The 13,550-nt window shown below is 45.2% G+C and overlaps 1 protein-coding gene across 4 annotated transcripts in view; it reads right to left on the reverse strand.

Moving 5' to 3' along the window:
* ryk (receptor like tyrosine kinase) overlaps positions 1–13,550 on the reverse strand; it is a 33,208-nt gene that overhangs the window by 18,618 nt on the left and 1,040 nt on the right. For all 4 annotated transcript variants that reach the window (XM_076727063.1, XM_076727065.1, XM_076727064.1 and 1 more), the window contains exons 2-3: positions 479–600; positions 295–394 (exon numbers count right to left, since the gene is read on the reverse strand). In XM_076727063.1, coding sequence (XP_076583178.1) covers positions 295–394; positions 479–600 — 222 coding nt within the window. The remainder of the gene's footprint in view (positions 1–294; positions 395–478; positions 601–13,550) is intronic.

Here is a 13,550-nt window from a genome sequence, read left to right on the forward strand (position 1 = left end):
GCAACATTTTGACATGCTGGCCCACTTCTGGGCTCTGAGCGGTCACCAGGTCACCAGCAGTGACTTAATTATTAGTTATCTGAGACATACTGGTTGGCAGATTTTGTTACCTTTGAGCACAGAAGGCTAACAGTTTCACCCCTTTTCCAGTCTTTATGCTAAGCTAAGCTAACCAGCTGCTGCCTCCGGCTCCAGTTTTAATTGACAGATATGATCATCTAACTCGAACCAAGCCTACATGATACAGCAACCAAACAACAATGTCCACAAACTACAAGCATGTATGTGACGAACCAGAGGGAACACGGGGCACCTCCCCCTGACTGGAGATGTTGCTCCGTGGTTGGTTCATGGCGACAGGGTTCTCCATGTGGAAGCCAAGCCGGTAGTCAACCTGTAAACAAAGAGCCATGGAGGAAAGTTGTCAGCACGTAAATGGACTGCTGATTAATGGATCACTTGAGATGCCGAGGCTCACCTTTGTCTTGGAGTGCCATGTGAAGTGAAGGCTGTTGGTCTCGCTGGGCACAGGCAGCGTGAAGGACAGAGCGTAATGATTCACCACATTGTCTCGCACATAGTAGAGCTCTGCATCGAGGCCTGCGTGACCACAGAGGACATCAAATGAGAAAACGTTGGGATCAATTCACTGAATGTACCACCACACAGGACATGAAAAAGGGGGGAAGGACACACACACACACACACACACACACACACACACACACACACACACACACACACACACAGAGTGAGCCTGGGGGAAGTGGTACGACGAGGCGTCCCCCGCCACTGAGAGAGATGGACGAAGCACATCTGTTAGTACTTGAGACCTCTTAGTGCCCAAGTGAAAAACTTCAAAACGTTCAAGTGAGACAACGTCCAAAATATGACCGCAATTTTCTGTCCAGGAAGCAAAAGTGGGCAGGGGAAGGGGTTAAGAGGAAGGGACTGGAACGCCTCGGACAGAAAAATGTGAACTCGCAGACAGCATCCACAGTCCTTCAGCCGCTCGGCCGTCAGTGGACGCATAGCTTAGGAAATGCCGTAGTACGCGAACATCACACAGCCAGATGAGTCAGGACTGAGTCGACTTTCTCTCTCGTTCACTTTAACAAAGTCAAAGCCGGAAAGGTTTTTTCTCATGACTCCTGCCGCATCAAAAAGTCATCCAGCTCTGATGTGCGCTGGTGAAATCCCCGACCCCGGCCTGGGGCACCGCTGTCAGTCCTTGAAAGCGTCTGTCTGGCAGAGTGGGGTCGGTCTATCAGTCTCTGAGTATCTAGTTTAAAGAGAGGGGAAGAATGTGCCCAGGCTCCCCCAACACCCTCGGGCTGTCTCCGAGCTCTGGCTCAGAGACCTTTCTCACATTGGCTCAATTAAAAACATTCTCAGGCATTTACCAACTCAGAGGGGACGGCTGTTACGTAAACTAGCATCTAACCGAGCCCAAAGAGTCAGACTGCAGGCTGTGTTTTCCTTCAGTTTAAGGAACTGCTGCCTGTACATTTTCACTAAAACAGGAGGTTAAATAAATACATCTATACATGTAAAACAGTTACACAGATACACGATTATGATGACTGACTGGCTAAACAACACAGATTTGAGCAAGTTCAGTCTTGACTTTTTAACTCTCAATGAAAGCTGAGCAAACTCCATCTGCTGCTGAGCACCGGAGCAGGTGAAAGCTCCAGAAAAGGTTAGTAAGTGGACCTTGAATGAAGTTATTTCTTTGTAAGATTTGTATTGATTTCAATGCATAAGTCTGTAAGTATTTTATCGCCAATCAGACCTGCGCTAACCTGCATGGACTGACTTGTTTTTACTAATTTAGACATCAAATACATCAAACACAATACGTGTTTTTTCTTAAAATGGAATGCACTGACTCTCCTTTAAGGTCTTTTTTGGTGTCCACCAACTCCTGAGGGACATGCTAGGCTTATTAGCTGCTAAACATCAGGCTAGGTTCACCAGCCAGTGGCTAATCTTGTTTGCGTGTCTGTTGTCTGGAGCTGAGCGTTCAGGTGGAGTTGATTTTTAGAACTTCTCGGCTGCCCTCTGCATCCGAAAACGATGCTGACGAGAACAGTGAGAGTGAAGAAGAAAACCATAAAGGCAAAATGAGCTGACACCATGAAGCAGTGCAGAGCTGAGGTAAACTGCAGAGTCGGGTGACGACACACGTTCAAATCTGTGCAATCACAACAACACATATAAAAATGTTGATTACAGTATCTATAACCTTTGGCCTCGCTTTAAAGAACCAACTGGACCACTGGAACAGGAAAACACTGCGATTGTGATCAAACCTGCACAGTCTCTTCTGTGTGTACATGTAGGCAGCGAACAGATGTTGAGTCCTGTAATAATTGCCCTTCTCATGCTCCACTCTGTGTACTTCCCTTGTCTCAACATGTGGCCACACTGCTGTGATACCAATTAAACTATGCAACCAGACATAAAAGCCCAAAGAGGACCAGTGAGTTCAAGCCCCCCTCCCACAGCGCCACGGCCTTCCTGAAGGAACGGCAGCAGGAGCCCGTCAGCGTACGCAGACTGAGGACGGGGAACCGGTGGTTCCTGAGGTTAAGGAGGTTGAAGCGTGCGCTGCCGTTTCATCGCTGACTCACACTCTCTGCTCTCTGGAATGGCAAAACAGCATTCCTAGAAGGTGTGCCGGTAAACAAGACTGTCGATAGTGTGTAATCTGTACATATAAAGCGCCTCGCTGCATCATAGTTCTGTGTGCCGCTGCAGATATGAACGCTAATGCTAACAGCCTACTGGAAAATAACCACATCTTTCTGAATTCCAGCACAGTAACTTGGCAGCATGTTGTGTTTTGAGGGATTATTTCCTGCTGGACATTTCCATTTCTCTCTGCCGGTGTCAAGTGATTAACAGCAGCCAGGGCAGAGCGCACGGCGTCACCTGCACTGATCTGAAAACAACGACAGAGAAAAGCTAAATTAACTCTCACAGGAACAAACCCTCTGTTTTCACAGTTTGAAGCAGTTTTCCGTACAGCACGAAATAAATGACACCAAACGCTGGTGAAATAACCCTTAAAATAAATCTGTTATGTGAGATGATTACCGCACTCAATCATTAGTTTCAGCTCGTGCTGACAGCCCGTGTTACAGTCCGTAATACATTCTGTCTCAGTGCAAACCATTTTTCATGAATTAGCCTAAATAAGACATCAGCGAGCCCTTCCATCATACTAACGTGCATGTTTGTATAAATCCAGGTTTCACTGATGCGTAGTTTGGCCCACGCCGACATGCAGCCGTAAGAACCAACTGTTAAAATCAGCGCCACAGCTTTCGGCTCATGCTTGTCTGTCTCTACGCAGTCCTGTCACATACATCACAGTACTGTGAGGGAGTTCGTGGTCGCTGTAATCATTCCTCCATTTCTGGCCATGTTCCTTCCTAACATGAAAATCCACAGTCCCTGTTCTGTAAATGCTTTCAAAGGTTAATCCAAAGTTAATATAAGGCTTCAGCAGTCAGAGTTTGGCAAATCAAACAGACGTTTTCTAAAGTTACACTCTCTTCAGTACAAAATTCCTCCTTTGTGTTTTGCTGAAGCTTCATATGCCCAACAGTGAGCAGCAACTCTTTCAATGTACAGCATGTACAGCATCAGTGCTGCAACCTACCCTTCAACTCCCGCGTATCTACACACACAACATCTCTGATGGACCAATGAAAACGTGAATATACACTTTTCAGCCACAGCAAACACACACAGTATATACTTTATATAAAAAGTGGGTGAATAAATGTGCTACACACACCAGAACCAATGGATTAAGAAATAAACAACATTAAATTTTAAAAATCAGCTTGTTTCTCAGTAGTTAAGGATCGAGAGGAACACAATTATCTGCAGACTACACCGGGTGACAGGAGCGACGAGTCTACGAGTGTGAAGCTCGTGTGCTGCTGCTTCCTGATCAGTGAGTGAATCAGTGGTCTAAAACACATGATGCATACATCGATCCCCGAGTCACAGGCTGGTTGCTTTCCTCGTGATAACAAATGCCAGCGTCACACACAGCATGGCGCCTTAAACTGTACCAAACTGTGCATGGTACATATTGCTGTCTTATGGTAAAGGTCCATTTCTCTGTGCAGTTGATTTCTTTGGCCTCTGCAGTCCAGTTGTCCTTTGCTGGAGGGTTTGGCAGCAGCCACCATGTCTGTCGTCACCATGGCAGCTTTTCTGTCACCCCGAGCCATGACTGTGTCTGGTATAACGTGACAAAAGAGCAATTAACTTCTCTTCCAACAGTTTCTAGTATTTCTTTGGCCATCTCTTGCCAATATGAAAAACTTGACGCTGACTCCAGATGTCACTCTGTTCCTCACGGAATAAATTTCACTTCTGGAGTCACAAAATCTCACATTATGTTCTTCCAGCAGAACTCTCTGGGACTTTCAGTTGATAGTCTTCACCCTCTATCATCACAATCATCTTCACGGATCTCCAGGAAGGGCTCTTTCTCCCATTTCTGTTGGACACACACAGCAGTGCATTTTTCGGAGGTCTCGTGTTCTGTTGTCTATTGATCAAGTTAGTAAAGTCGTGTCTGATCTTGAGAAATCTGGAGAAATCTTTCTTTTCAAGGCTAAATGTATTTGAAAGCTGTTGAAAGACTCTAAGCCATTATCACTGCTAGTTACACTGCAGTAAGCTGTTACACGTTATGTGTCAGTGCCTAAAAAGTCGGCATCATTTCAGTATTCTTGCATGCTACCGTGCAGGTCTTCAGCCGTACTTTGGTGCACTGATTTCATTCACCTGGATAAAAATACTGGTGTTAGTAAGTAGACTAGTAAAGGTAAACCAAAGTGAATCAATTCCACACACTGAAGGGGGTCTATCCTACAATTTTTTCAATTCATCCCTGGTTTGGTTAATCTTGTCCCTAAATTCAATTCATTCCTTCTTTGCATCCTGTATCTTTAAAGCAGAACAAACCGCCTTTGTCTCAGCATGTATGCTAGCCAGTGAGCTAGCTTCAGTCCACGGCGAGGTGGGCTAGCAACCTGGTCGCACTCCGTGGCTGATTTCTCGTCTTTCTTTTCTGATCTTGCGGTCACTAAACCTTTAGCTTTTATGAGTTTATCTCTTTCCGTATTCTTGACAGTAGTCGGACCGGGTTAAGGCAGTTCACGCTGGGAACTGGAGGACCTCGGGAAGAGGACCTGAGGAGCAGCCAATCAGGACCTGCTCGACTGCGTGCGGACGAAGACGACCAGTGTTTGTGAACAGATCATATATTTACTCTGGGTTTCCTTTCATGATTGTGTGCATGCAAGCAACCAAACCACAGACGTCCTCATGTTCTATTTCAATGAACAACTGAAGGAACGTCTCATCTGGAGCGCAGGCTAACCGATGCCCCCTGGTGGCCACAACAGTCGTGAACCAGTCAAATTACACAGAACGTCTCACACGATACAACACGAAACGAGCGGGAGAGGCTAACCATTCTTTACAGCCTGCCAACCGGATCTTGTATATCTATAGCTACACAATGCCAGTGCTTAAACAGGACCGTGTTGAAACAACATGCTCGACCTCATGAGTTTGACCAGGATTCAACATAAAATGAAACACCCTGCTGACATTCCTCAAGTACCACCACACTGAACCTCGGACCTTCCCCCGTTCAATCAGTCCTCTGGCAGCTCCACCGGAGTAGAATTTAAGTACCTTGCTCAAGGGCACATTGACACTTCTTTCAGCTGTGGGAGGATTATTCACTCGCCTCCCCTCCCCTGCTTTTTTTCACCAGCTGAGACACTTAAACTGACATGGATTCTTTTAGATAACATCACATTTAAAGTAGTAGAGATGTACTAGAAATGGCCGTTCTTTTCAGACACTGATGTCAACATAAAACTATGAATTACAGCAACAAATCAGGGCTAATAAATCAAAGTTTGTCTTAACATTTGGGCTCTGCAGGGCCTTAAGTCCACATGCGGTGTTCTCTTGCAGGCTGTGGATCACGTTGCAGACTCTGAAAGAGGGGAACAAAAGGTGGCGGTGGCCAGGTGGTAAGGTCCAGGACAGATTTAACAAAGACCCTCTTGTACGCACAGTCGACACCGTATCTCCCAAAGGCTTCATCCCTGAGTGCCCAGGAGATAAACACTGCCTCCAGCCCCTCACCGGGAAGATACTGGCCACATTAACCAAGGAAGGAGAAAATGAGGGCCTGCGTGAAACTCTATCAGCTGGAAACTCCAAACAAATCCACAGGCAGGCATGAATGAGGCAGGAGAGAGGAGGACGATGGACGAAGGGTCTCAAGATCTGAGATATCGGACACAGAAGAGGAGCGACAAACTGAGGAGACCGGGGTTTGGTCTGCGATTGAAAAAGACGTCACGTAAAGTCGCCTGATGCTACGATCTCTACGGATTAGATGAGCCGCTAGCTGAAAGGTAAAATGAAGGATATCATAACTGCTCCAGACTTCACTTAGTAATGTTAATCACTGCCAACCAGCACGTTTGGGAAAACAGAAGGCAAAGCACTCATACTCCTTCAGAAAAGTACGTCCATCAGCAGTGACAGATTCAGAACAAACACATGACTGACTGGACAAACTCTTTGTCCCACAACAAATCTGATAAGACTGGTCTGACATGAAAATTACAGCATGACACACGCAAACCAAATTCACAACAGGCAGCGCTTTAAGTGATTGAAATGATCATGAGACTTGCTATTCGCTTCATAAACTAAAGCTCATTTCAATAGCTTTCACGTTTCATTTCAGCACACAGCAGCCGAGGCTGCCGAATGTAGTTTTAAGGTGTTTAATAAAAACGTGGAGGCCTATCAGCTCCTGAGAGGAACACTGGTTTAGAACACATCATGTTAGAAAGCTTGAAAATGAAAACATGTTATGAATAATACACAGAAAAAGTGCATCATGTTTTGTTTTTTTCTCTAGAAGATATCATTTTGGCTCTGAATCCTCTGTTTTAATAACATCCTCTAACACGAGGCACCGGGTTAACAGTTTGAGCAGGAAATCACCTGACATGCCATCCATCTCACAGTTGGCTCTCAGAGAGCTTCAACTCTTTTTCAGGTTACAGTCTGCAGGATTGGAGCAAACAGAATAGGTGTGTAGTTTTAGCTGTCCTGCAGGTTTAACCTTATCATAACCCTCAGCGCTGAGGTGTGGAAACCACCTGCATCTTTACACCGACAGGTGAAGATAATCCAAAAAAAGACGCAAGATGAGACACAAAACCTGATCATCTGATGTGTTTAAGTGCAATGGAAACAGACAAACTATGGCATCAGAACATCAGATCTGCATGGAGCGATGTGGAGACTGTAATCGTCCTCAAATGAATACATAACAGGAACATAAACGCCACATTTCCATCACATTTTCAACACGGCCTTCCATTTTGACTGCTGCATAACAGACGTGGATGGAAACATGCATGCAATTTTCTTTTTCTTTGCAGATTTTGGTGAATTTCAGCTCAACTCTGTGCTTCTTTTGGACGGAAACTTGACTCGTGAGGCTTTTTCACTTGCCAGAGGTTAGGCAAAGCCAAGCTTCAGTGCATGTCCCAACAGAAAAGCAAGACAAGTCTCTCCACTTCCAGCTACTGAAGAAAAGCCTCAAAGCATTAAAGCGTTTAAATGAAAAGGCAAGCGGGATAATTATGCAGAATAAAATTATGGTGACGTCGTTTGTTATCTGAATAAAACAAAACCAAACATCCTGAAGACACCAGTCAGGCTCAGCAGCAGCACTGGTTGCAGGACTTGTCACTCTGAAAGTATCTTGCAGCTAGAAGAAAAACACACATTAAGCCACAATCTGTGGTTTTCTTTGACTCACTTCAAAGAAACCATACATCAGTTTCCCCCCTTTATTCTACGAAGACCCCCGAGGCCAGACGAGCATGGAGGCAGGGCGAGGAAACTGAGGAGGGCTGTCTGCCTCCGTCGTCACAGGCACCTCGTTGATGGTTATTTGTTGCTTAAAGGGGCTCCGCGGTTTACTCAACAAATATCAAATGGTTGACTGAAAAACGATTAGCTGTTTGAGGCGGGATTGCTTCATCTTGAGCTGACTAACGGGTCATTTAAGGGGTCTCACGCACCCCACCTTACTCATCTATTTTTGGATGCTGTTTAACATGGACAGCTTTGTGAGTCCAGCAGCAGCTTGAAAGCCTGGGCTGTGAGAGCAAGGTCAAATATTTTTCTATTTTTCAGCTTAGAAAGGTGTGCTTCCTAACTAAACTGTAATCTCAGAGAAATGCTGCAGAAACTAGAAGGAAATATCTGCCTTCAACATCCACTGCTTCTAACATTTCCAGAACAAGATGGCAAAATTAAATCAATCTAACTCAAGCGTGGCTGTATTCTTAATACAATTACAGAGCAACAAGCAGGAAAAAAACCCCGTGGTTGTATATTTCCATTGCCAATGTTCCAGTTTTAACACAAGGGAAACGATCTATGAGACGGGAATCTGCTGTTGGAGCAAAGAGCCATCTTTTGTCTGCGAGCGGGGGCTGTCGGACAAAGACGTGAAGGCAGGGGCTCCTCTCGTCAGGATCTTTGGAGAGTGGCATGAGGGACATGAATGCTGCTGCCAATCACTCCTCGCTGTTCACAGGCTCTTTTTCAAAGCCCCTGCTTGCCTTTCAGCTCTTTGGAGGAGGAGGAGGAGGAGGAGGGGGCCTCTTCGCCGATATGCACTTGGCTCTTCAAAACACAAGGACAATTTTGCACTCTTCTTTAAAAGAGTGGGATATTTTGATTTTTGCATGCTCATCCAGAGGGATTACTCTTGTTGGTGGACAGAATGACACCAGGTGGAGTTTGTCTGATTATAATCTGTCAACAACTGTAGCCGCACAAAAGACACCCCCCCCCCCCCCCAAGCAAAGTATTGGAAGAAACATTTTGATGGGGAACAGCTTATTTTGTCCGAACAATACCAATTTTGGTTGGGGCTGGAGAGCCATGGCTTTGCTTTGACTGGAGAAGCTCTGCTCTACTACAGTGAGCGGCGAGCCCGGTGACAGAGCGAGCAGTATGCCATGCACGAAGCAGAAAACAGACGCTCTTAGTGCTTACTTTCCACCGAGAAAAATTCCTCAGAGTAATGTGTTAGGGATCAAGTCAACTGGTGATTCCACCGTGGAAAACTGGGCTCAAAGGGTCATTATTATAGGAGACAGCAAATGAATGTACAGAAAACCTATTTTTACTTCATCCCTCGTCTTCTAAATTATCACATGGATGTTCAGAATGCCAGCAAACGGGGGTAGAAAGAAAGCTATTGAAGGCTGTAAGGCCAGTGTCACAGCTCGGGTCATGGGCCTTATGGCTGCGGTCTCTGAGATTCGCCTGGTGTTCAGCGAGCAGCGCGATGCAGCGTCTCCCTCGCAACAACCTTAACGCGTTTCTGAACAACATTAAAAATAAAAGACTTTTCTGACACTTTAAAGACTAATTGACCAATCACTTCTCCCCTGGGACTGAATTGTAGGTGGCGTGGATCTAAAAAGAGCGAGTGTGACCCAGATCAGAAGCATTTCCGCCCCCGTGGTCCCATAACTTGCCATGTTCTGCCAATTCAAACCCAGGATGCGGGTCTTGAGACACAGCTGATGTGGGAGCTCGGGGTAGGAATGCATGTGGACAGTGAGGTTCTTCAGACAGACAGTTCACTCCCCATTAGTCATATGCAAAAACAATCAGGGATGCCGCCGCAGTTCATCCGCAGACAAACACGCTGTGCATGCAAAACCCCGCTTCAGCTCAGGCACGACGTCTTCCTGTTCCTGACCAACCCCCCGAGGGTCAGGTTGTTTGTTAAAGTTATCAAAATGAAACCCTGAACAGTCAGTCCATCTGCTGAAAAAGCAGAGACCACAGCGAGGCTGTCTTACTTGGTGATGTCACTTTTTCCCCTCTCACCATAATGTCTCGATGCTTTGCTGGAAAATGCGATTGTGATTCTGTATTGTGAACAGTTGTGAGGAATGTGGAGCCAATGCATTTGAAGAAACTTCAAAATGGTCACAACGGAGCTTAGTGGGGATTTTAAACCACGTTAAACATGGTTGAGGAATGCTCATGGGATTTAGCAAAGGTCCAACACATCAGGTTTTGGCACCGCTGAACATTATGAATAATCGTATGTACAGTTAAGTGATGTCAGAAAACCATGTGACCTGCCCTGAAAGAGCGGTCTGCACAACATTACACCACATAAGTTTATAGTATATAATACTGACATTACATTAGTGCTAGACTTGATAATACTCAATTTTCAAGTATAATCATAACATACAAAAGCTGCTTTATGTTCATTGCTGGCAACTACATGTCGTCCATCTCAGGGTTAATGACAAACTGCTGGTTCATCACCTCTGAGACTGTAATTAAAAGTTTGATCTGCTCATGATATTCTGCAGAGCGGCTGCTTGAACTAACATTAACTTCACACTTAATGCACAAATAACTTCACAGGTCCAAAATAAAGACTGTCACTACTGCTCACTATCAGCCAGCTGACAGTTTCTTACGCTAACGAGGCTGCTGGAGGAAGACTCGCAGCAGGGTTGGTCTTCTTGAACGGCAAAAAGGACAAAGTCTTTGTCTTTTCAACGACGTGTGTCGGTGTTTCCTTCTCAGCAAACAAACTGTACAGACACCAGCATGCTGAGAGCATCTAAACCAAAAATGAGCAGTACATTGGACTGAACCCCCCCGTGAAAGCAGCAGCCGACACATAACTCTCTAACCTCACACTGTTCTAGCAAAAGACATCGTCACATGCCATACCTGAAAACAGGTGTATTATTGCTGCAGCTCAGGACCCTCTACAGGCCTGTTTCACAGCTGACAGTCTGACTTGTCTTCTTAGGAAAAGCACTGGTGTCACTAATCACATGAACAATGGCTCTGCTCTGCTCAGGTGTCCCAATAAGCTTTGACAGTGTGACAGCGAGCCAGCATGCACAACACCGGGACCTTGAAACTGAAGCAGCGAAATGGAATTCAGCCACTATTAACTGCATTATTGACACCAGTGCCTTTCCCATTATGACACGTCTTCTGTGAAAAAGTCCCACTGTGTGCGCTGGCTCAGCTTACTGGGATGCTAATGTGGAACAGAGTCATTATCAGTGTTATTAATTACACCACACTTCTCCTGCCACCACAATGTCTTCTTACAAATCACAAATTATTATTCGCTCAACTACAAGCTTGGAAACAGAAGACAAATAATGTGCTGTCTTAATAAATGAACAAATCTAAACATGCCCAATATACTTGAGCAGCCATGACTGACGCTCTGGATGCTCTTATGTTAAATTAAAGATTGTCCAGAAACTCCCAGAAACGTAAGCAGACATCAGAGCTTTGAGGTTTAGAGAACAATTTTAGGAGATTACGTTCCTTTTTTGTGAACACTGGGAGCTGAAAGCAGCTGGACACAACATGCGTAATGCATTTTAATTCATTACTCTCCATTAAGACCTGTGCTGTTCCAGCTGGTTTAAAAACAACAGCAAACTCTGGATCTCCATGAATCTGCAGTGAGCCGACGCCATGCCAGCCTCACCTCCCTCCAACATGTTTTTTCCTTCAGTTCCCACTGCATCATGGAAGTTTCTTTCCACGCATACTCTCAGCTCCGCAAATAGTTGTCAAACATTAAGAGATTTCTCCATAGGACCAGACAAAGTTTCAAGCAAACCACAAGAGAGGCCCTCGTCTGGCAGCCGAAGATTAACTATAGCGTGATGGAGAACAAGAGGAACCAAAAAGGACGGAGTGAGCTTATGGTCTGACACCAGTCAGATTATAGAGGGGAGGAAAGGAGCCGAAATGTTTTTTTAAACAGCACAATGAGCGCTACATAAATGCTCTTGTCAAAAAGCCACAGACTACAATCATCTAGTTTACCTACTTACATCTTTAAAAGCATCACGAGATGCAGTGAGTCTGCCCTGAATGTGCATCTATAGGATACTCACCATGGAGTTAAACCATCAAAGGGCCTAAAGATAGTAACATATTTTTGTTTGATGGCTGGCAGCGCTGAATAACTCTGCATCGACACACAGCATTAAGAGAACTGCAGCTACTTCCTGTTCCGAACCAGGACACAGTTGATGCTTCCTCCTGGATGAGCGGACGACAGAAGAGCTGATCCTACAGAATCACAGGGAAAACACTGATGCCACCGCAAGATGACGATCCATTTCTTAACAGCAGTCAATCTGAGAAGCTGCAACATCAGCTTCCTCCCTCCACAAAGACGTTACACGCTAGCACTTCTACCCATTCATTAGACGGCACAGTGGCACTCACATGGCAAATGACTGGTTCCAAACTGCACCCTCCAGACATCTTCACTAAACCCTAAATTAACAACTTAGGACCGATCCCTCGGCTGGCTCGACCTTGGCACCAGGATAAGGGATATTACTCATTTAAGGCCAAATTCTGGAGTATAAACACAGCACAGCTCTGTCACTTCAGCAGATGTAACGAGTATTTTCTTTTTCTTGTGTGAAATGAAGGCACATGCCACGACGTCCCTGGCCCCAAACATCCAGAAGGCACAACTTTGTGCATCTTCCACAGCTGCATAATGGACTCAACAGCACTATCAACGCACGGGACCGCACTCGCCTCCCTGCAGCTTCATAAAGCCTCACATTCACATTCAACCACAAACACCCCCTCTGGTTGTTGTTTTTAAATACATGCTTTAGTCCCGTCCTCCTTTCCGCAACTCCTGGTGACCCATCAACACTTTCCTCGATGCAGCCCGAGGTCAAAACGCACCACAGCTGTGAAGCTGCTGAGAGCTCCAAGGCCGTTTTCTTCATGGTGTAATGTTGTACATAACAGCGGCATTGATTTCCATTAAAGATCCACTCATGATGTGGACAGGTTTCCATCTAAAACTGGACTGAGCTCCAGTGAAGCGTTACAGCTGACTGTTTAAAGAGCAGTCACAGTGATACAGTACGGCTGTAACTATCGATCTCAATTAATCAATTTACTGTTAAGTCTATTGAATGTCAGAAACTGAAGAAAAACATCAATCAGTGTTTCAAAAAGCCCCAAAATGACGTCCTCAGATGTCTCATTTTGTCCACAGCGCAAAGACATTCAGCTTATTGTCACAGAGGAGTGAAGAAACCAGAAAATATTCACATTGAAGCTCCAATCACAGAATTTTCCTTAAAAAAATACTCAAACCAATTAATCCATTATCAAAACAGCTGGTTGCAGCTCTGGTTGACTTTGGGTGTAAAGGCTAGTCACACTAATATGCACAGATCAGCTCATAAAAACCACTGAGATGACACAGAGCGCATTTTATGGCAGATGTTTATCTTATATTTACCCACAGCTTCCTTTTAAATCACAAGTAACGTGTTTTTCTGCTGTTATTGTTACAGAAACCTCCCAGAACTCGTTCAAAGACATGATCCTGTGGTTCTGCGCCT

This window comes from Chaetodon auriga, chromosome 3 (genome assembly GCF_051107435.1).
Source record: "Chaetodon auriga isolate fChaAug3 chromosome 3, fChaAug3.hap1, whole genome shotgun sequence".
Lineage (NCBI taxonomy): Eukaryota > Metazoa > Chordata > Actinopteri > Chaetodontiformes > Chaetodontidae > Chaetodon > Chaetodon auriga.